Raw genomic sequence first — 24,775 nt, 5'->3', positions numbered from 1 at the left:
AACAGAGGCAGTAGGACACAGATACAGCAATTTGATCCAAGAGATAAAACTTCGACCGAAGTCAAATTTTTCTAAAACTGCAAAAAGGTAGTTCCACTCTATACGATCAAATACTTTCTCCGCATTGAGGGAAATAACACATTCAGGAATCCCAGTTGAAGGTGAATATAAAATGTTAAATAAATGCTGAATATTAAAAAAAGGAAGACGGTTTTTAATAAAACCAGTTTGATCATCAGAAATAATAGAGGGAATAACAGTTTCTAATCTATAAGCCAAAACTTTGGCCAGGATCTTAACATCAACATTAAGCAAAGAAATCGGCCTATATGAGGAACGCTCTGTTGGGTCTTTACCCTTTTTTAATAAAAGAATAATAGATGCCTCATTAAAAGAGGGTGGCAATTTATCGTAATTAAACAAGTCAGATAGTACTGAGAGTAACTGAGGAGAAAGAAGTGAAGAGAATGATTTATAAAATTCTACGGGGAACCCATCAGGTCCAAGAGATTTCCCTGAAGACAATGCAGAAATTACAAAAGATATTTCTTCTGATGACATAGGCGCATTAAGTTTGGCTTTAAAATCAGATGAAAGCGAAGGAATATTCAGATTATTTAAAAAATGATCAACAGAAATATTCTCATTCAGAGATTCAGAGGAATAAAGTCGAGAGTAAAAATTTTTAAATACGTCATTGACTTCTAAGTGATCCAATGTAAAGTCTCCATTCTCCTTCCGAATCTTTGTAATATGTTGTTTAGCTTTGGAACGCCTCAGCTGATTAACTAGAAATTTACCAGATTTGTCACCATGAATATAAAAGCGACTCTTACTTTCAAGAAGTTGGCGTTCAACAGGTTGAGTAGACAGAAGATTAAATTTAGTTTGAAGTTCTACACGCTTCTTGTATAATTCAGGATTCTTAGTTTGAGCATACAGTTGATCTAATTCTTTAATCTGATTAATGAGGTCTAATCGATCTGTACAGGACTTTCTATTAAGATTTGCTGTATAGGAGATTATTTGACCCCTCAAATATGCTTTCATTGCATCCCAGACAATCTGGGATGACATTCCAGATGACGTATTGGTGTTAAAATAAAAGGTTATCTGATCCTTAATAAATTTTAGAAAATCATCATCCGATATCAAAGTCGAGTCAAAACGCCAGTGTTTATTCCTCTGAGGGAGACCAGGAAAATTTAAAGACAAAGTAATTGGGGCATGGTCAGAAATCAGTATACTCTGATAATCACAAGAATAGACAAATGGAATAAGTTGATTATCAAGTAAAAAGTAGTCAATTCTAGTAAAGGTATGGTGAATATGTGAAAAAAAAGAATAGTCTCTCTCAGTAGGATGAAGGAAACGCCATATATCTGAGATACCATAATTAGAAAGAAAAGAGTGAATAGCTAAGGCAGATTTAGTAGGTAATCTAGTAACAGAGGATGATCGATCCAAATTAGGATCTAACCAACAATTAAAATCGCCACCCAGTATAAGAGAGTATGAGTTTAAATCTGGTAGTGAGGAGAAAAAAACGTTCAAAAAAATTAACATCATCAAAAGTGGGAGCATACAGGTTTGCTAGTACAACTTTAGTATTATATAATTTACCAGAAACAATAATAAAATGGCCATTTGTATTAGATATCTTATTATGGAGTTCAAAAGGAATATTTGAATTAATAAGGATGGAGGACCCCCCCCCCCCAGCTTTGGCGGCAAAGGATGAATGAAAATGCTGACCCGTCCACTTTGACAAAAGTCGAGAATGATCAAAACTACGAATATGAGTTTCTTGAAGGAAAGCAATGTCAGCTTTGAGTTGTTTAATATACGAGAAGACCTTCCTTCTTTTAACAGGATGATTCAATCCCTTTACATTCCAGCTCACAAATTTAAGTGTATTAACCATTATCAATTGTTAGTGCATAGAAGGTAGCAGGCATATAAAAAATCAAGCAGTACAATAACAGTCTTGCTACAAAGAAGTTTCAAGTGCTACTTGAGACTATTAGGAACAGATGAATTTTCCATCAGGAAGGAGGTACTGGAGCCACAGGTTCCACACCACCAGGTTCAGGAACAGTTACTATCCCTCAACCATCAGGCTCCTGAACCAGAGGGGACAACTTAACTCAACTTCACTCACACTGTCACTGAAATGTTCACACAAATTATGATTCACTTTCAAGGACTCGCCATCTCATGTGGTCAATGTTTATTGCTTATTTACTTATTATTATTATTCTGACTTTTTTTTTCTCTTTTTGTATTTGCACAAATTGTTGCCTTTTGCACATTGGTTGTTTTGGGTGCAGTTTTTTGTTGATTTTATTGTATTTGTTTGTCTTTACGGTGAATGCCCACATGAAAATTAATCTCAGGGTAGTATATGGTGACATATATGTACTTTGGTAATAAATTTATTTTGAACTTTGAACTGTCTCTCCCTTATAGCTGAGAAAATTACTTATTTATTGAGCTTCAGCTTGTGGTTTGCAGTATTTAATTTACTGGCTGAGTTTTGTATTGCGGCATTAAATATGATACTACTGGCAAGAAGGTGAAGAAGACTTTACTGTTATTACACCCTTTCTCAGATGGCACTATCATCATTCAATCTGTCTTAACACCCACAGTTACAGAATCCTCATTGTTCTCTCCACTCCACCCTCTTCTCTGCAGTTTCAAAGGTTTAATGTGAGGCTTTACCCAGAAAGATGAAAGGTCACTGATTTAAAACATTAACTTTGTTCTCTCTCTCTCTCTCTCTCTCTCTTTCTTTCTTTCTCTCTCTCCCCCCTCTTCCTCCCTCTCCCTCCCTCACTCTCCCGCTGTCTCCACCTCTCCCTCTCTCTCCCCCCTCCCCCTCTCTCTACAGTCTTGCTGAGCACCCTCCCCCTGTAGAATACTGTGGACTTGATCCAAGACATTCCTGACCCTGGTACCTGGAGGCAACATACCATCTGGGTGTCTCTTTCACATTAACAGAATCTCCCTTTGCTGTTTTAACTATAAATCCTCTATCACTACTGCAGTTCTCCTCTTTCCTCTTCCCTTCTGATCTGCAGAGCCAGAGCCAGAGATCCAGTTCCTCTCATGGTAGGTTGTCTCCCCCACCAGTATCAATCACCATAACTCCAAGATATACAAGCAGAATCAGGCCATTTGGCCCATCAAATTTGCTCTGCCATTTCATCATGGCTGATCCATTTTCCCTTTCAGCTCCAATTTCCTGCCTTCCCCCCATATTCATTTATGCCCTGACTAATCAAAAATCTATCAACCTCTGCTTTAAATATAACCAATGACTTGGCCTCCACATTTGCTTGTGGCAAATGATTCCACAGATTCGCCATTCTCTGGTTAAAGAAGTTCCTCCATTCTAAAAGGATGCTCTGTATTCGAGGCTTTGTCCTCTGGTGTTAGATCCTTCCACCTCTCCACATCCACTCTATCAAGGCCTTTCACCATTTGGTAGGTTTCAATGAGGTCACCCCTCATTCTTCTGAATTCTAGTGAAGGCAGGCCCAGGGCCATCAAATGCTCTTCATATGACAAACCATTTAATTCTGGAATTATTTTTGTGAACCTTTTTTGAACCATCTTCAGTTTCAGCTGATCCTTTCTAAGATAAGGGTCCCAAAACTGCTCACAATACTCTAAGGGAGGCCTCACCAGTGCTTTATAAAGCCTCAACATTACATCCTAGCTTTTATATTCCAGTCCACTTGAGCTCAACCTGCAAGTTAACCTTTAGGGACAAGGACTCCCAAGTCCCTTTTTGCCTCAGTTTGTATTTTCTCTCTAGTCAGAAAATAGTCAACCCTTTCATTTTTTCTATCAAATTGCATAACCATCTACCTCTCAACATTGTATTCCATTTGAAACTTCTTTGCCCATTCTCCTAATCTGTCTAAGTCCTTCTGTAGACTCTCTACTTCCTCAAAACTACCTGCCCTCCACCTATCTTCATATTGTCTCCAAACTTTGGAAAGAAGACATCAATTCTGTCATCAAAATCACTGACATATAACAAAAACAATTGATCCCATCACAGACCCCTGTAGAACACCACTAGTTACTAGCAGCCAACTAGAAAAGGCTCCCTTTGTTCTCACTCTTTCTCCTGCCAATCAGCCACTGCTTTATTCATGCTTGAATCTTTCCTGTAATACCATGGGTTCATGGGTTGTTAAACAGCCTCATGTGTAGCACCTTGTCAAGAGCCTTCTGAAAATCCAAGTACACAACATCAACCTATTCTCCTTTGTCTATCCTGCTTGTTATTTCTTCAAAGAATTCCAACTGATTTGTCAGTAAGACTTTCCCTTGAAGAAACTATGCTTACTATGGCCTTAACCACATCCCTAACAATTGACTCCAACATCTTCCCAACCACTGAGGTCAGACCAAATGGCCTATAATTTCCTTTCCTCTGCCTCTCTCTCTTCTTGAAGAGGGGAGTGACATTTGCAATTTTCCAGTCTTCTGGAACCATTCCAGAATTTAGTGATTCTTGAAAAATCATTATTAATGCCTCCACAATCTCTTCAGCCACCTCTTTCAAAACCCTGGGGTGTACATCATCTGGGTCAGGTGTCTTATCTACCTTCAGACCTTTCAGTTTCCCAAGAATCTCTTCCCTAGTTACGGTAACTTCACAAACTTGGTGAACCCTGACGCCTGGAACTTACACCATTCTGCTACTGTCTTCCACAGTGAAGACTGATGCAAAACTGTGCAGCACTTTAATAAAACATTTTATAAAAGGAAAGTCCAGCTGGGCAGAAACAAAGGTGCGTGGGAGCATTTCCATTACTGTGCAGCCGTGCAGCTTAGGCTACGTCCACACTACACCGGATAAATCTGTAACCGAAGCTTTTTCTCTTCATTTTCACCCTTCGTCCACACTAAAACGACGTTTTCGTCCCCCGAAACTGGAGCTTTTCAGAAACACTCTCCAGAGTGTGTAATTTTGAAAATGCCGGATTGGCCGGATCAATGTGGATGGGGTAACAGGAGACTTCTGAAAATGCTGTCAGACGGCAGCGCGCTATTCCATTGTTTTCTTGAACGCAACCTAACAATTTCAGAACAGATGGCAACAAAACTGATGCCAGAAGAGTTAGAAATGTACTCACCAAATACTTTGACCCATAACTTACTGAATAAATAAGCATACTCACTTTGCCCTGGTTTCTGTCCTTGCTCATATGAAGGTGGTTTACCTATTTATGCAAGTACTTCTCTGACGATAGATGTAACATTGTATGGAAATACAGGATAACACTGATGCAGACATGTCTTATACATTTATCAAGGTGCTTTATTAATGCTAAAAGTTAGTCAGTTTTTCAATGTTCATCGTCAGCCAGGTCAACCTGTCTGGGTCAACCCCGTCGGTTGCCTCCGTACGCTTCAGTATTTGTTTTTTTTTTACTTTTAAGTTCTCCTGCACAAAAGCCAACAGCTGTCCATTGTCTTAAGTTTTCCTAGTCTGTAACTACACAATCACGCACTTTTACGGCAAGATTCGACACCAAACATATCACTTGTTTGTGGTAGATGTGTCCTGCGCATGCGCGGAGGAGGAGGTTCGCTGAAATCTCCATTTCAATGTGGATAGGGATATTTTTTAAAATGTATAGTGTGGATGCCTATCATTTTTAAGTGAAACTGGCATTTTCAAAATTATCCGGTCTAGTATGGATGTAGCCTTAGCGGGACAGTGCTCTCCCCCTCTCCCCACATCAAAGCATCTTCCTCTCTCTCATAATGACTAAACCATTTGCAATGCTGAATAGTGCGGAATATTCCTTCCCTTTAATCTCTCCTGCTTGTCTTTAGGAACTTACAATATAGTCATGTTCCTCCAGCCACTCTCTGGGACTTTTAACATGATCTCGTGTGAAACGGGGTGCATTATGTTAGAAGTCAGTAAACGTATGTGTGGAAATAACTTTTCATTGCAAAATGCCTGTGTCACTTTTAAAAAGCTAATAGATGATTCCATTTCTCACACAGAGAAAAGGTCTGGTAAACTCTTGGGTGGTTTGGTAGTGTAACACTTTGCAGGATCAGCGATTGTTTCAATTCTGCCAACTGTCTGTAATGAGTTGTATGTTCTGTGATACTGTGAATTGCTTCTCTGCTGGACTTCTTGTTGCTGCTTCTTCCACTATGATTGTCATGATTTAGAGATATCTAAAACTTTAGCACAGCAGACCCTTCTGCCCATCTACCCTGTATCAAATTGTATCTCCCTAGCCCCACCAAACCTCACCTGAACCACAGCCCTCCATACCCCTACCATCCACGTACTTATCCAAACAATAATTAATTAGTGAACAAAAGGTATTTTAGTAAACTATTACACAACTACATCAATTATGGCATTTTAAGTTTAACTTGTTCTCAGTGAAAGAAATGTTGCTTCTCTTTCCTGCCAAAACTTCTCACTGGAGTTTCTTTTTAAGCTTTTGTACTTTTCTTTCAAAGTCCAAGTTTAGTTTATTGTCCTGTGCCGAAGTCCACTTATGAACAGGGGCAATGAAAAACTTTTTTACAGCAGCATCACAGGCACAGAGAATCAGATAAACAGCACTGACAAGAAAAACATAAATTATACATAATTCTTATGTGAAAGAACACAGAACAAAAAAATCCACTGAAGTGCAAAGAGATCAAGGTGTCCGTAATGTTGCTGAACTGCAGTGATTCAGATGGTGCAGATTGGCTCAAAAACTCAGTGGTTGGAGAGAAGTAACTCTTCTTGAACCTGGTGGTGTGGGAAGTCGGGCTTCTGTCCCTCCTGTGTGATAACAGCCGTGAAAAGATGTGTGACGAATGTTCAGATCTTTAGATCTCCCAGGGCTGAGAATTCCTTCCCCATCTGTAACTTCCATCTGTATTGTATTGTGTGAACTATATTGTTTTCCCCACAGTAGTGATTAAACCTTTTGCAATTGCTCCAATGCCAAATACTTGTAAACAGTGCGGAATATTCCTTCCTTGTAATCTCTTCTGTTCCTCTAGAAATTTACAACAGTCATGTTCCTCCAGTCACTCACTGGGATTTTTAACATGATCTCTTGTGAAACTGGGGTGCATTATTTTAAAAGTCAGTAAATGAATGTGTGGAAATAACTCCCTCATTGAATGCCCGTGTGTAATCGATGATATCATTCCTCACACAGAGAAAAGCATTGAAACGCTCTTGCGTGGCATGGTAGCATGGTGGTTAGTGTAACACCTTTCAGAGCTAGTAAACAGGGTTCAATTCCTGCCACTGCCTGTAAGGAGTCTGAGAGTGAGAACTGTGTGGGCTTTCCCCAGGTCTCTGGTTTCTCCCCACGTTCCACATTTGTGAGACTCTTGGATAGGAACATGGGGGTGAAAGGAAAACGGAGGCTATGTGGGATGGAAGGGTTAGATTGATTCTGGAGCAGGTTAAGGGTCAGCACAAAATTAAATGCTGGATTGTTCTATGGGTTAATAATAGTTAGTAGGCATGCTGTGTTTGCACTGAAAGAATGGCAACTCTTGTGGGCTGCCCCCAGCTCATCCTCAGATTGTGTTGGTCGGTGATACAAACAACACATTTTACTGTATGTTTCAATGTGCATGTGACAAATCAAGCTGATCTAATCTAATCATAATAAAGCATCGAGGTAAAGCTTCTGCCTCACATTTCTAGCGTTCGAGGTTCAATCCCAACTACTGCAGCTTTATCAAACTCCATTGCTCTGTCTCCCACGGTCACCCGGAGAGACCAGTTGCTAGCCCATTTTAAATTCCTCTCTCCATTCCCACACTGACATGGTAAGTCAACCATGTCCTCAACCTCCTCCACTGACAGGGTAAGTCATAGTCATGGAAAACTACAACTCAGAAACAGGCCCTTCAGCCCATCTAGTCCATGCTGATCCATGTAAACTGCCCAGTTCCATCGACCCGCACCTAGATCACAGCCCTCCATACCTCTCCCATCCATGTACCTATCTAAACTTCTCTTAAACTTTGAAATCGAAATTACATTCACCACTGGCGCTAGCAGCTTGTTCCACACTCTCATTGCCCTCTGAGTGAAGAAGTTTCCCTTCATGATCCCCTTAAACATTTCACCTTTCACCCTTAACCTATGAGATCTAGTTCTAGTCTCATCCAACCTCAATGGAAAAAACCTGCTTGCATTTACCCTACCTATACTCTTGATGATTTTGTATCCCTTTATCAACTCTCCTCTCAATATTCTACATTCCAAGAAATAAAAGCTTTATTGATTCAACCTTTCCCTGTAACACGGGTCATCCAGCCCCAGCAACAGCCTTGTACATTTTCTCTGTACTCCTTCAACCTTATTAACATCTTCCCTGTAGGTAGGTGACCAAAACTGCACACAATATTCCAAACCAGGCCTCACCAATGTCTCATACAACTTCAAAGCCGAATACAAACTAAAGGGACATCCTGGGTAGCCCACATAGAACATACAGCATGGCCCATAACTTTGTCCTGATTTTGATGTTAATTTATACTAAATATCTTCCTCCTGTGTACCATCTATATTCCCTTCATTTCCTCCATTCCCTTCATATCCATGTGTCTGTATAAGAGCCTCTTAAACTCCACAAAACTGCCTGATTCCAACTACTATTACTGATAACTCATGAATATTTCTTTCTCTTGTCTTGGGTAAACAGCTCCTCCTCTACTTCCTTTAGAGTTTGTGAAGACTCAGCATGACAGCTAAAACTTTGACGAACTTCTCTAATGGGAAGTAGAGAGTATACTGACTGGCTGCATCACAGCCTGATATGGGAACACCAATGCCCTTGAATGGAGAACCCTACAAAAAGTACAGGACACAGGCCGGTCCATCACGGATTAAGCCCTTCCCACCACTGAGCATGGAGCACTGTTACCGGAAAGCTGCATCCATCATCAGTGACCCCCACCACCCAGGACAAGCTCTCTTCTCACTGCTTCTCAGGTCTCACACCACCAGCTTCAGGAACAGTTATCACCCCTCAACCATCAGGCTCTTGAATCAAACTTCACTCGCCCAATCACTGAAATGTTCCTATAACCTATGGACTCACTTTCAAGGACTCTTCATCTCATGTTCTCAATACATTTCATTTATTTATCCATTTATTGATCTATTCAATCTATTTATTTATTTATCTATCCATCTATTTATTTATCTATCTATCTATCTATTTATTTATTTATTGTTTCTTCTTTTTTTGTCTTTTGCACAGTAGTTCTCTATCCTGTTGGTGTGGTCTTTCACTGATTCTGTTATGGTTATTGAATTTATTGAGCATGCCTGCAAGAAAATGAATCTCAGGGTCGAATATGGTGCCATAGACCTACTTTGATAATAAATTTACCTTGAACTTTAAACAATGTAATTTCTCTCTCCTCATCCACCCAGGTCCTCTACAAACAACAACCCCGCTTCTCATCACCCGACTTCTTTCTTCTCCCCAACCCTTCTGCCCATAAAGGGCAGAACAGAAGGAACAACAACACACACAAAATGCTGGTGGAATGCAGCAGGCCAGGCAGCATCTATAGGGAGAAGCACTGTTGACATTTCGGGCCGAGACCCTTCGTCAGGACTAACCGAAAGGAAAGATAGTAAGAGATTTGAAAGTGGGGGAGGGAGGGGGAAATGCGAAATGATAGGAGAAGACCAGGGTGGGAGGGTGGGGTGAAGCTGAGCCTGAAAGGTGATTGGCGAAGGGAAAGAATCATGGGATGGGAGGGGCTTGTTAGTCCTGACAAAGGGTCTCGGCCTGAAACGTCGACGGTGCTTCTCCTATAGATGCTGCCTGGCCTGTTGTGTTCCACCAGCATTTTGTCTGTGTTGTTGTTTGAATTTCCAGCATCTGCAGATTTCCTCGTGTTCGCAGAACAGAAAGAAGTGGGTAGCGTAATGCTTTACAGCACCAGCTGTAAAACCTGGTTCAGTTCCCAGCACTGCCTGTAGAGGTGTACACCATCCCTGTGAGTGGTGGGCATGCTACGTACGTTGGCACCAGAAGCATGGTAACACTTGTGGGCTGCCTCCAGCACATCTTCGGTGCAAACTGAGGACTGCCAGACTGAGTAACAGCTTCTTCTCTCAGGCTGTGAGACTAATGAATACCCTGCCACCACCAAGGTCTTGTCACCAGGACAGCAAGCTGTTTACTGTTTACTCGTGCTGCCCATTGAATTATATTTCATTCATTTATTAGTGGAAATATTTGGTTTTATGTGCCATGTATGATACATATTTTGCGTGTGCTCCATGGTTTAGAGGAACATTGGTTATATATATGTACAGTCAGACATTAAACTTGAAGACGTTATCGAAGTACATGTGAAAAATTAATATAATCTAAACATAAATTAATATCTTAATCTTAACTCCTATGTTGCCTCCACCTATCACCTCCTAGCTTCTTGTGCTATTTCCACTCCTCCCACATCCATAGGCTCCATCTGTCAATCAGCCCATCTCAGCTGGATCCACCTATCTCCTGCTAGCTCTTGCTCTGCTCCTCCCCTTCAGCTCTTTGTACTGCCGATCTCTGCTCAGGGCACTTGAGAGTCCTCTTGCAGGATTCTCTAAAAGTTAATTTGCAGGTGGAGTCTGTGGTGAGGAAGACAAATGTAATGTTAGCATTCATTCTGAGAGGATTAGAATATAAAACCAAACACAAGACACTGGTGAGGCCTCACTTGGAGTGTTGTGAGTAGTTTTAGTTGCCTCATCTACGAAAGGATGTGCTGACATTGGAGAGGGTTCAAAGGTGGTCTCGTGAAAATGATTCTGGGATTGAAAGGTTTATCTCATGAGAAGTATTTGATGGCCCTGTGCCTGTACTCACTAGAATTCAGAAGAATAGGGGGAGGGGAAGAATCTCAATGAAACCTTTTGAATGTTGAAAGGCCTCGATAGCGTGGACAAAGACAGGATGTTTCCTATAGTAGGAAAGTCTAAGACCAGAGGATGCAGCCTCAGGTAGAGGGGTGTACTTTTAGAATGGAGATCTGGAGGAATATTTTTAGCCAGAAAGTGGCAAATCTGTGGAACTTGTTGCCTCAGGTGGCTGTAGAGACCAAGTCACCGAGTATATTTAAGGCAAAGGTTGATAGATTTATGCCATGAAGGGATATGGAGAGAAGGCAGGAGATTGGGGCTGAGAGGGAAAATGGATCAGCTGTGATGAAATGGTGGAATAGACTCGATGGATTTAACGTCCCAATTCTGCTTCTGTATCTTATGCTCTTATGGTCTCTACTCTTTTAGCCCAAGTGAAGGGTCTTGGCGCAAAGCATTGACTGTCCATTTCCCTCCACAGAAGCCCCTCACTGCAGCCGCTGCAGTTTCTTTGCGTCCCTGCTATTGTCTTCGTGGCACTTGCATGTTCTCCCTGAAACTGTTTTTGCTGAGTGCTCTGCTTTCCTACCACAATTACAAACATGTAGATTAGTATGCTCATTGGTTATTGAAAATTGCCTCAGTGCGCACACATTCTGGTAGATTCTGGGGGTCGATGACTGATGGGAAAGTGGGGGAATAAAATGGATGCAGAGCAACACACACAAAATGCTGAGGCAACACCGCAGGTCAGGCAGCATCTATGGAGGTGAATAAGCAGTCAACGTTTCAGGCTGAGACCCCTCGTCAGGACCCAACAATGGATACAGACTCAGCACACACTTTTGGACAACATGTTCTAGCCTTGTAGCAGAACCCTCCCCCCCTCTCTTGTCGTTTGTCCAGTAATTTTAAACGTGTTCTTGTTTACCGACTCTGTGGCTATTACAAACAACATTCCTTATTTACTCTGTGAAACTTCTTCCCACTCATAAATGCCTCTTTCCAAAGCATTTAAACTTCTCTTCTCCAGGAGAATTATTCCACTTCTCTAGGCTCTGTGTAATGGAGGGCTCTCATTGCTGGTTACCATTCCAGCTGTTCCCTCTCTCACTGTCTCATTGTTAACGACAAGTGATACAACCCATCAATCATCCCCCCCCCATCTCCCCACCGGCATTCAATCAATCGGCATAATATAACAATGAACTGAGCAAAAATACACAGTTCAGAAAAGGGAATATTTTCTGAAACTCATTCCTTGAGTTTCTGCAGTCAGTGGAATTAGATTGTTCTTATTTACAAAATATATTCAAATTTATTCATATTAAACAAATGTCAGGACTCAAGTTACAAAATCTTAATCCACATCATATAGAACAGATAGTCTGATTATCGTGCTAATTGATTTGAATTTAAAACCAACTGAGAACCTAAGTTAGTGCTTAAAGCCGCCTTGAGGTGGCACCAGCAGACTCTCTGGAGTTTGTCCCGAAACTCAGTGATCAGAAAGCCTGGCACTTACCTTTTCACACGGCACCTCAGTACACTGCACACGGTTCTCTAAGATACTTAATAAAGAGGTGACTGCTGTCTCACTCAGGATGTCTTCTCCAGGCACTAGGAGATCCACCACTCTTCTGAAGAGCTCTTGTTCAGTGACAAAGAGAGATTCATTTCCTTGTGAGGCTGCTAGTTTCAGGACAGCCAGAAGCACAGGGAGCAGTACAGATAGCCAAGTCATAATGTAGCAAATTTTTAAAAAACAATATAGGAAAAGGTCTTTGCAGCTCCTTCTCACAATAGAGCCCCTTAACAGAACCTTGTGTACAAAGAGATTCAAATGGCTGACGGTTTAAGTTGATGAGTTTTATATCTAACCTAGTGCCAAATGCCCCCCCTCCCTCCCCCTTGCTCTTGATTGGTCAGGGAAAGATTTCTTCTCGACGAATAGGAAACTCCCAGGTTTGCAACTCTTACTTTGATTGGCACAGAACCTTTCAATGAAGTTGCAAAGAGAACACATCACCTTGAACATATATATTTCAATTTAATTCACAAAAAGTCTAAAAAAGAATATATATATATGTACCGAACTTAAATGAAGTTACCTTCAACGATGTGTGATCCAAGTCACATGTTTTCCTTTAATAAATTATTGAGACATAAAAGGAAATATCAGGTAAATTTCGTGACTAAGTACAAATCCATACTTTATGTCAAACATCTTTGCTCTGGATGCTGTCCAGTTATTCTATTTTATTTTCTTGACCTATTTTGTCTTGTTTAGAATAACCTGTCACGATGAAATATTTTAAATACTTTTCCCCTCTCTTTCTTCCTTGTCGTCTTCCACCAGTTTCTGCCGAGCACTAGGGGCATTCTCTGCTGGCACATTTTCAAGCTGGCACTAGAAATCCTCAGTTAGTGCAAATGACACATTTCCCTGTAGGTTTGCATGACATGGGACGGCGCAGTTAGCATGATGCTGTTACTGCTCTGGGCGTTGGAGTTCAATTCCAACATTCTCTGTATGAATTCATTCTTCCCGTGAGTGCGTACTGGTTTCCTCCAGGTGTTCCGGTTTCCTCCCACAGTCCAAAGACAAACCGGTTAGTAGGTTAATTGCTCATTGTAAATTGTCCCGTGATTAGGCCAGGGTCAAATAGGTGTGTTACTGGGCGGCACAGCTCACGGGGCCAGTGCTCTATCTCTAAGTAGATAAAGATTTGATAAGTAAATCTGAATCCTTTGGTTCCATTTATTCTTTGTGCAAGTGTGTTTTCATTTTCAGAGATGTGTTAACATAGAACAAGCACAGAAAAGATTTTCTGATTTCATTAAACTAGAGAGAGTGCTGAAGACATTTGCCAGGAAATTTATTTATTTACTTAGTGGAATAGGTCCTACCGGCCCTTCAAGCAGCGCCACCCAGCAACCCGAATGAACCCTAACCTAATCACAGGTCAATTTACAATGACCAATTAACCTACCCTTTGCATAGTGGACAGTAGGAAACCGGGGCACCAGGGAATGTCCACATATTCCACGGAGAGGACGTAAAGAGACTCCTTACAGAGAACGGTGGGATTGAATTCCGAACTCCGACACCTCGAGGTGTAATAGCGTTACGGTAACTGCTACACTACTATGGCACCCATTACCCAGACTCAGGGAGCCAACGTTGCAAGAAGAGGTTTCGTAAACTAGTACTTTCTTCCCTGGAATGAGAAAATTGGCGGGTTACCTGATAGAAGTATGTATATTTAGTATCAACGTATATATATATATATATATATATATAGTCACCATATACATTACTGTGCAAAAGTCTTAGGCACCCTAGATGTTTTACATGGCTTCAAATGGTGTGGCCTACACCAGCCTTGATCTCAAACCACCCAGGCTGTCTGGGATTACCCAGAGAAACGGAAGCAAGGAAGACAGCCAAAATCTGCAGAAGAACTATGGCAAGTTCTTCAAGATGCTTGGAACAACCTCCCAGCCAGTTTTTGTATAAAACTGCATGACAGTGTACCTAAGAGAACTGATGTAGTTTTAAAGTCGAAGAGTGGTCATACCAAATATTGATTGATTTAGTTCTTTACTGTTTACTGCTCATTATAATAATTGTTTTTGACATTTAGAAACATTTAATTTCATTATTTTTGAAAGCATCTTTGCTTTACAAATTTTTTTTTAACATTGGCCTTAGACTTTTGCACAATACTGTAGAACACTGAAATTTGATTTCTTGCGGGCATACTCATTAAGTAACTGAAATTGCTGGAAGTCATCCTCACCACAACTGGAGACACTGCTGTTGGAATAAGGTTAAACCCATTGGCTGACTCAAAAGTATCGATGTTCAGAATCAAAAACGAGAAAATCTGAAGAAGCTTGAAATCCAGGCAACACACACCAAATGCTGGAGGAGTTCAGCAGATCAGGTAGCATCGATGGAAAAGAGTACCATCGACGTTTCAGACCAAGCACTTCTGCAGGACTGTGCAGAGTGTTTGTCAAAAGTCATGGAACAGTAGAGCACAGGAAAGACCTTTAGGCCCATAAAATTATGCCCAACTAAATCGATTATTAATTAACCACCTAACTGACTAATTCATTTTGCCTACACAAGGCCCATACCCTTTTATTCACTGCATGTTCACAAGGCCATTGAAGAGCCTCTTAAACACCCCTATTGTACTTGGCTTCACCAACACACCGGCAGTGCTTTCCAGGAAGACATCAGACTCTAGGACGCCATGGTGGTGGGGTGGTTAGCCCGACACTATTTCAGTCACTACTCTATCACGGTTAGCGGTTACCTCGACACTATTCCAGTCACTACACTATCACGGTTAGTGGTTAGCTCGACATGATTCCAGTCACTACACTATCACGGTTAGTGGTTAGCCCGACACTATTCCAGTCACTACACTATCACAGATAGTGGTTAGCCTGACACTATTCCAATCACTACACTATAAAGGTTAGTGGTTAGCTCGACACTACTCCAGTCACTACACTATCACAGTTAGTGGTTAGACCGATATTGTTCCAGTCACTACATTATCACAGTTAGTGGTTAGCTCGACACTATTCCAGTCACTACACTATCACAGTTAGCGGTTAGCCTGACACTATTCAAGTTACTACACTATCCTGGTTAGTGGTTAGCTCGACACTATTCGAGTCACTACACTATCATGGTTAGTGGTTAGCCCTACACTATTGCAGTCACTACACTATCCTGATTAGTGGTAAGGATGACACTATTCCAGTCACTACATTTTCACGGTTAGTGGTTAGCTCGACAATATTCGAGTCACTACACTATCATGGTTAGTGGTTAGCCCGACACTGTTCCAGTCACTACACTATCACGGTTAGTGGTTAGCCCGACACTATTCCAGTCACTACACTATCCTGGTTAGTGGTTAGCATGACACTATTCCAGTCACTACACTATCACGGTTAGTGGTTAGCACGACACTGTTCCAGTCACTACACTATCACGCTTAGTGGTTAGCCCGACACTATTCCAGTCACTACACTATCACGGTTAGCGGTTAGCTCGACACTGTTCCAGTCATTACACTGTCACGGTTAGTGGTTAGCCCGACACTATTCCAGTAACTACACTATAACGGTTAGCGGTTAGCTCGACACTGTTCCAGTCACTACACTATCACAGTTAGTGGTTAGCTCGACACTATTCCAGTCACTACACTGTCACGGTTAACGGTTGCCCCGACACATTTCCAGTCACTGCACTATCACGGTTAGTGGTTAATCCGACACTATTCCAGTCAATACACTATCACAGTTGGTGGTTAGCCTGACACTATTCCAGTCACTACACTATAATGGTTAGTGGTTAGCTCGACACTACTCCAGTCACTACACTAACACGGTTAGCGGTTAGCACGACACTATTACAGTCACTACACTATCCTGGTTAGTGGTTAGCATGACACTATTCCAGTCACTACATTTTCACAGTTAGTGGTTAGCTCGACACTATCCGATTCACTACACTATCATGGTTCGTGGTTAGCTCGACACTATTCCAGTCACTACACTATCACGGTCAGTGGTTAGCCCGACACTATTCCAGTCACTACACTATCACAGTTAGCGGTTAGCCCAACACTATTCAAGTTACTACACTATCCTGGTTAGTGGTTAACATGACACTATTGCAGTCACTACATTTTCACGGTTAGTGGTTAGCTCGACACTATTCGAGTCACTACACTATCATGGTTAGTGGTTAGCCCTACACTATTGCAGTCACTACACTATCCTGATTAGTGGTAAGCATGACACTATTACAGTCACTGCATTATCACAGTTAGTGGTTAGCTCGACACTATTCCAGTCACTACAATATTACGGTTAGTGGTTAGCCCGACGTTGTTCCAGTCACTACACTATCACAGTTAGTGGTTAGCTTGACACTATTCCAGTCACTACACTATCACAGTTAGTGGTTAGCTCAACACTATTCCAGTCACTACACTATCATGGTCAGTGGTTAGCCCGACACTGTTCCAGTCACTACACTATCACAGTTAGTGGTTAGCCCGACACTGTTCCAGTCATTACACTGTCACGGTTAGTGGTTAGCCCGACACTATTCCAGTCACTACACTATAACGGTTAGTGGTTAGCTCGACACTACTCCAGTCACTACACTATCACATTTGTGGTTAGCCCGACGTTGTTCCAGTCACTACAATATCACAGTTAGTGGTTAGCTTGACACTATTCCAGTCACTACATTATCACGGTCAGTGGTTAGCCCGACACTATTCCAGTCACTACACTATCACAGTTAGCGGTTAGCCCGACACTATTCAAGTTACTACACTATCCTGGTTAGTGGTTAGCATGACACTATTCCAGTCACTACATTTTCACGGTTAGTGGTTAGCTCGACACTATTCGAGTCACTACACTATCATGGTTAATGGTTAGCCCTACACTATTGCAGTCACTACACTATCCTGATTAGTGGTAAGCATGACACTATTCCAGTCACTACATTTTCACGGTTAGTGGTTAGCTCGACAATATTCGAGTCACTACACTATCATGGTTAGTGGTTAGCCCGACACTGTTCCAGTCACTACACTATCACGGTTAGTGGTTAGCCCGACACTGTTCCAGTCATTACACTGTCACGGTTAGTGGTTAGCCCGACACTATTCCAGTCACTACACTATAACAGTTAGTGGTTAGCTCGACACTACTCCAGTCACTACACTATCACAGTTAGTGGTTAGCCCGACGTTGTTCCAGTCACTACAATATCACAGTTACTGGTTAGCTCGACACTATTCCAGTCACTACACTGTCACGGTTAACGGTTGCCCGACACATTTCCAGTCACTACACTATAATGGTTAGTGGTTAGCTCGACACTATTCGAGTCACTACACTATCATGGTTAGTGGTTAGCCCTACACTATTGCAGTCACTACACTATCCTGATTAGTGGTAAGCATGACACTATTACAGTCACTGCATTATCACAGTTAGTGGTTAGCTCGACACTATTCCAGTCACTACAATATTACGGTTAGTGGTTAGCCCGACGTTGTTCCAGTCACTACACTATCACAGTTAGTGGTTAGCTTGACACTATTCCAGTCACTACACTATCACAGTTAGTGGTTAGCTCAACACTATTCCAGTCACTACACTATCACGGTCAGTGGTTAGCCCGACACTGTTCCAGTCACTACACTATCACAGTTAGTGGTTAGCCCGACACTGTTCCAGTCATTACACTGTCACGGTTAGTGGTTAGCCCGACACTATTCCAGTCACTACACTATAACGGTTAGTGGTTAGCTCGACACTACTCCAGTCACTACACTATCACATTTGTGGTTAGCCCGACGTTGTTCCAGTCACTACAATATCACAGTTAGTGGTTAGCTTGACACTATTCCAGTCACTACATTATCACGGTCAGTGGTTAGCCCGACACTATTCCAGTCACTACACTATCACAGTTAGCGGTTAGCCCGACACTATTCAAGTTACTACACTATCCTGGTTAGTGGTTAGCATGACACTATTCCAGTCACTACATTTTCACGGTTAGTGGTTAGCTCGACACTATTCGAGTCACTACACTATCATGGTTAATGGTTAGCCCTACACTATTGCAGTCACTACACTATCCTGATTAGTGGTAAGCATGACACTATTCCAGTCACTACATTTTCACGGTTAGTGGTTAGCTCGACAATATTCGAGTCACTACACTATCATGGTTAGTGGTTAGCCCGACACTGTTCCAGTCACTACACTATCACGGTTAGTGGTTAGCCCGACACTGTTCCAGTCATTACACTGTCACGGTTAGTGGTTAGCCCGACACTATTCCAGTCACTACACTATAACAGTTAGTGGTTAGCTCGACACTACTCCAGTCACTACACTATCACAGTTAGTGGTTAGCCCGACGTTGTTCCAGTCACTACAATATCACAGTTACTGGTTAGCTCGACACTATTCCAGTCACTACACTGTCATGGTTAACGGTTGCCCGACACATTTCCAGTCACTACACTATAATGGTTAGTGGTTAGCTCGACACTACTCCAGTCACTACACTATCACGGTTAGCGGTTAGCCCGACACTATTACAGTCACTACACTATCCTGGTTAGTGGTTAGCTCGACACTATTCGATTCACTATACTATCATGGTTCGTGGTTAGCTCGACACTATTCCAGTCACTACACCATCACGGTAAGTGGTTAAATCCACACTATTCCAGTCACTACACTATCACAGTTAGTGGTTAGCCCGACACTTTTCCATCACTCCACTATCACGGTTAGCGGTTAGCTCGATACTGTTCCAGTCACTACACTATAACGGTTAGTGGTTAGCTCAACACTGCTCCAGTCACTAAACTATCACAGTTAGTGGTTAGACCGATGTTGTTCCAGTCACTACACTATCACGGTTAGAGGTTACCCGACACTAGTCCAGTCAGTACACTATCGCAGTTAGCAGTTAGCCCGACACTATTCCAGTCACTACACTATCCTGGATAGTGGTTAGCATGACACTATTCCAGTCACTACATTATCACGGTTAGTGTTTAGCACGACACTATTCCAGTCACTACACTATCACGGTTAGTGTTTAGCTCGACACTAGTCCAGTCACTACACTATCCCGGTCAGTGGTTAGCCCGACACTATTCCAGTCACTACTCTTTCACGGTTAGTGGTTAGCTCGACACTAATCCAGTCACTATACTATCACGGTTAGTGGTTAGCTCGACACTATTCGAGTCACTACACTATCATGGTTAGTGGTTAGCCCGACACTATTCCAGTCACTAAATTATTATGGTACGTGGTTAGCTCGACACTGTTCCAGTCACTACACTATCCCAGTTAGCGGTTAGCCCAACACTATTCCCGTCACTATACTATCCTGGTTAGTGGTTAGCATGACACTATTCCAGTAAGTACACTATCACAGTTAGTGGTTAGTCCGACACTTTTCCAGTCACTACAATATCACGGTTAGTGGTTAGCCCGACGTTGTTCCAGTCACTACACTATCACAGTTAGTGGTTAGCTTGACACTATTCCAGTCACTACACTATCACAGTTAGTGGTTAGCTCAACACTATTCCAGTCACTACACTATCACGGTCAGTGGTTAGCCCGACACTGTTCCAGTCACTACACTATCACGGTTAGTGGTTAGCCCGACACTGTTCCAGTCATTACACTGTCACAGTTAGTGGTTAGACCGACACTATTCCAGTCACTACACTATAATGGTTAGTGGTTAGCTCGACACTACTCCAGTCACACCACTATCACAGTTAGTGGTTAGCCCGACGCTATTCCAGTCACTTCAATATCACAGTTAGTGGTTAGCTTGACACTACTCCAGTCACTACACCATCACAGTTAGTGGTTAGCTCAACACTATTCCAGTCACTACACTATCATGGTCAGTGGTTAGCCCAAACCTATTCCAGTCACTACACTATCACAGTTAGCGGTTAGCCCGACACTATTCAAGTTACTACACTATCCTGGTTAGTGGTTAGCATGACACTATTCCAGTCACTACATTTTCACGGTTAGTGGTTAGCTCGACACTATTCAAGTCACTACACTATCATGGTTAGTGGTTAGCCCTACACTATTGCAGTCACTACACTATCCTGATTAGTGGTAAGCATGACACTATTCCAGTCACTACACTGTCACGGTTAACGGTTGCCCCGACACATTTCCAGTCACTACACTATCACGGTTAGTGGTTAACCCGACACTATTCCAGTCAATACACTATCACAGTTGGTGGTTAGCCTGACACTATTCCAGTCACTACACTATAATGGTTAGTGGTTAGCTCGACACTATTCCAGTCACTACACTATCACGGTTAGTGTTTAGCTCGACACTAGTCCAGTCACTACACTATCCCGGTCAGTGGTTAGCCCGACACTATTCCAGTCACTACTCTTTCACGGTTAGTGGTTAGCTCGACACTAATCCAGTCACTATACTATCACGGTTAGTGGTTAGCTCGACACTATTCGAGTCACTACACTATCATGGTTAGTGGTTAGCCCGACACTATTCCAGTCACTAAATTATTATGGTACGTGGTTAGCTCGAAACTGTTCCAGTCACTACACTATCACAGTTAGTGGTTAGCCCGACACTATTCCAATCACTACACTATCACGGTTAGTGCTTAGCTCGACACTATTCTTTTCACTACACTATCATGTTTAGTGGTTAGCTCGACACTATTCCAGTCACTACACTATCACGGTTAGAGGTTAGCCCGACACTGTTCCAGTCACTATACTATCCTGGTTAGTGGTTAGCATGACACTATTCCAGTAAGTACACTATCACAGTTAGTGGTTAGTCCGACATTTTTCCAGTCACTACAATATCACGGTTAGTGGTTAGCCCGACGTTGTTCCAGTCACTACACTATCACAGTTAGTGGTTAGCTTGACACTATTCCAGTCACTACACTATCACAGTTAGTGGTTAGCTCAACACTATTCCAGTCACTACACTATCACGGTCAGTGGTTAGCCCGACACTGTTCCAGTCACTACACTATCACGGTTAGTGGTTAGCCCGACACTGTTCCAGTCATTACACTGTCACGGTTAGTGGTTAGACCGACACTATTCCAGTCACTACACTATAATGGTTAGTGGTTAGCTCGACACTACTCCAGTCACACCACTATCACAGTTAGTGGTTAGCCCGACGTTGTTCCAGTCACTTCAATATCACAGTTAGTGGTTAGCTTGACACTACTCCAGTCACTACACCATCACAGTTAGTGGTTAGCTCAACACTATTCCAGTCACTACACTATCACGGTCAGTGGTTAGCCCAACACTATTCCAGTCACTACACTATCACAGTTAGCGGTTAGCCCGACACTATTCAAGTTACTACACTATCCTGGTTAGTGGTTAGCATGACACTATTCCAGTCACTACATTTTCACTGTTAGTGGTTAGCTCGACACTATTCAAGTCACTACACTATCATGGTTAGTGGTTAGCCCTACACTATTGCAGTCACTACACTATCCTGATTAGTGGTAAGCATGACACTATTCCAGTCACTACACTGTCATGGTTAACGGTTGCCCCGACACATTTCCAGTCACTACACTATCACGGTTAGTGGTTAACCCGACACTATTCCAGTCAATACACTATCACAGTTGGTGGTTAGCCTGACACTATTCCAGTCACTACACTATAATGGTTAGTGGTTAGCTCGACACTATTCCAGTCACTACACTATCACGGTTAGTGTTTAGCTCGACACTATTCGAGTCACTACACTATCATGGTTAGTGGTTAGCTCGACACTATTCCAGTCACTATACTATCACGGTTAGTGGTTAGCTCGACACTATTCGAGTCACTACACTATCATGGTTAGTGGTTAGCCCGACACTATTCCAGTCACTAAATTATTATGGTACGTGGTTAGCTCGACACTGTTCCAGTCACTACACTATCACAGTTAGTGGTTAGCCCGACACTATTCCAATCACTACACTATCACGGTTAGTGCTTAGCTCGACACTATTCTTTTCACTACACTATCATGTTTAGTGGTTAGCTCGACACTATTCCAGTCACTACACTATCACGGTTAGAGGTTAGCCCGACACTGTTCCATTCACTATACTATCCTGGTTAGTGGTTAGCATGACACTATTCCAGTAAGTACACTATCACAGTTAGTGGTTAGTCCGACATTTTTCCAGTCACTACAATATCACGGTTAGTGGTTAGCCCGACGTTGTTCCAGTCAGTACACTATCACAGTTAGTGGTTAGCTTGACACTATTCCAGTCACTACACCATCACAGTTAGTGGTTAGCTCAACACTATTCCAGTCACTACACTATCACGGTCAGTGGTTAGCCCAACACTATTCCAGTCACTACACTATCACAGTTAGCGGTTAGCCCGACGTTGTTCCAGTCACTTCAATATCACAGTTAGTGGTTAGCTTGACACTACTCCAGTCACTACACCATCACAGTTAGTGGTTAGCTCAACACTATTCAAGTCACTACACTATCACGGTCAGTGGTTAGCCCAACACTATTCCAGTCACTACACTATCACAGTTAGCGGTTAGCCCGACACTATTCAAGTTACTACACTATCCTGGTTAGTGGTTAGCATGACACTATTCCAGTCACTACATTTTCACGGTTAGTGGTTAGCTCGACACTATTCAAGTCACTACACTATCATGGTTAGTGGTTAGCCCTACACTATTGCAGTCACTACACTATCCTGATTAGTGGTAAGCATGACACTATTCCAGTCACTACACTGTCACGGTTAACGGTTGCCCCGACACATTTCCAGTCACTACACTATCACGGTTAGTGGTTAACCCGACACTATTCCAGTCAATACACTATCACAGTTGGTGGTTAGCCTGACACTATTCCAGTCACTACACTATAATGGTTAGTGGTTAGCTCGACACTATTCCAGTCACTACACTATCACGGTTGGTGTTTAGCTCGACACTATTCGAGTCACTACACTATCATGGTTAGTGGTTAGCTCGACACTATTCCAGTCACTATACTATCACGGTTAGTGGTTAGCTCGACACTATTCGAGTCACTACACTATCATGGTTAGTGGTTAGCCCGACACTATTCCAGTCACTAAATTATTATGGTACGTGGTTAGCTCGACACTGTTCCAGTCACTACACTATCACAGTTGGTGGTTAGCTCGACACTATTCGAGTCACTACACTATCATGGTTAGTGGTTAGCCCTACACTATTGCAGTCACTACACTATCCTGATTAGTGGTAAGCATGACACTATTCCAGTCACTACATTTTCACGGTTAGTAGTTAGCTCGACAATATTCGAGTCACTACACTATCATGGTTAGTGGTTAGCCCGACACTGTTCCAGTCACTACACTATCACGGTTAGTTGTTAGCCCGACACTGTTCCAGTCATTACACTGTCACGGTTAGTGGTTAGCCCGACACTATTCCAGTCACTACACTATAACGGTTAGTGGTTAGCTCGACACTACTCCAGTCACTACACTATCACAGTTAGTGGTTAGCCCGATGTTGTTCCAGTCACTACAATATCACAGTTAGTGGTTAGCTCGACAGTATTCCAGTCACTACACTGTCACGGTTAACGGTTGCCCCGACACATTTCCAGTCACTACACTATCACGGTTTGTGATTAACCCGACACTATTGCAGTCAATACACTATAACGGTTAGTGGTTAGCCCGACACTATTCCAGTCACTACACTATAACGGTTAGTGGTTAGCTCGACACTACTCCAGTCACTACACTATCACGGTTTGCGGTTGGCCCGACACTATTACAGTCACTACACTATCCAGGTTAGTGGTTAGTATGACACTATTCCAGTCACTACATTTTCACAGTTAGTGGTTAGCTCGACACTATTCGATTCACTACACTATCATGGTTCGTGGTTAGCTCAACACTATTCCAGTCACTACACCATCACGGTTAGTGGTTAAATCCACACTATTCCAGTCACTACACTATCACAGTTAGTGGTTAGCCCGACGTTGTTCCAGTCACTTCAATATCACAGTTAGTGGTTAGCTTGACACTACTCCAGTCGCTACACCATCACAGTTAGTGGTTAGCTCAACACTATTCCAGTCACTACACTATCACGGTCAGTGGTTAGCCCGACACTATTCCAGTCACTACACTATCACAGTTAGCGGTTAGCCCGACACTATTCAAGTTACTACACTATCCTGGTTAGTGGTTAGCATGACACTATTCC

The 24,775-nt window shown here is 42.3% G+C and overlaps 1 protein-coding gene across 1 annotated transcript in view; it reads right to left on the bottom strand.

Annotated features, from left to right (window-relative positions):
- The window catches only part of slc39a4 (solute carrier family 39 member 4), a 59,134-nt gene extending 46,499 nt beyond the window's left edge, over positions 1 to 12,635 (bottom strand). The window contains exon 1 of the mRNA XM_059971303.1: positions 12,417 to 12,635. Within this exon, the coding sequence (XP_059827286.1) occupies positions 12,417 to 12,635 (219 nt within the window). The remainder of the gene's footprint in view (positions 1 to 12,416) is intronic.
- Positions 12,636 to 24,775: the final 12,140 nt, after the last annotated feature.

This window comes from Hypanus sabinus, chromosome 6 (assembly GCF_030144855.1).
Source record: "Hypanus sabinus isolate sHypSab1 chromosome 6, sHypSab1.hap1, whole genome shotgun sequence".
Taxonomy (NCBI): domain Eukaryota; kingdom Metazoa; phylum Chordata; class Chondrichthyes; order Myliobatiformes; family Dasyatidae; genus Hypanus; species Hypanus sabinus.
The sequence above is the reverse complement of the archived record's forward strand: the minus strand, read 5'-3'. Positions and strand labels throughout refer to the sequence as shown.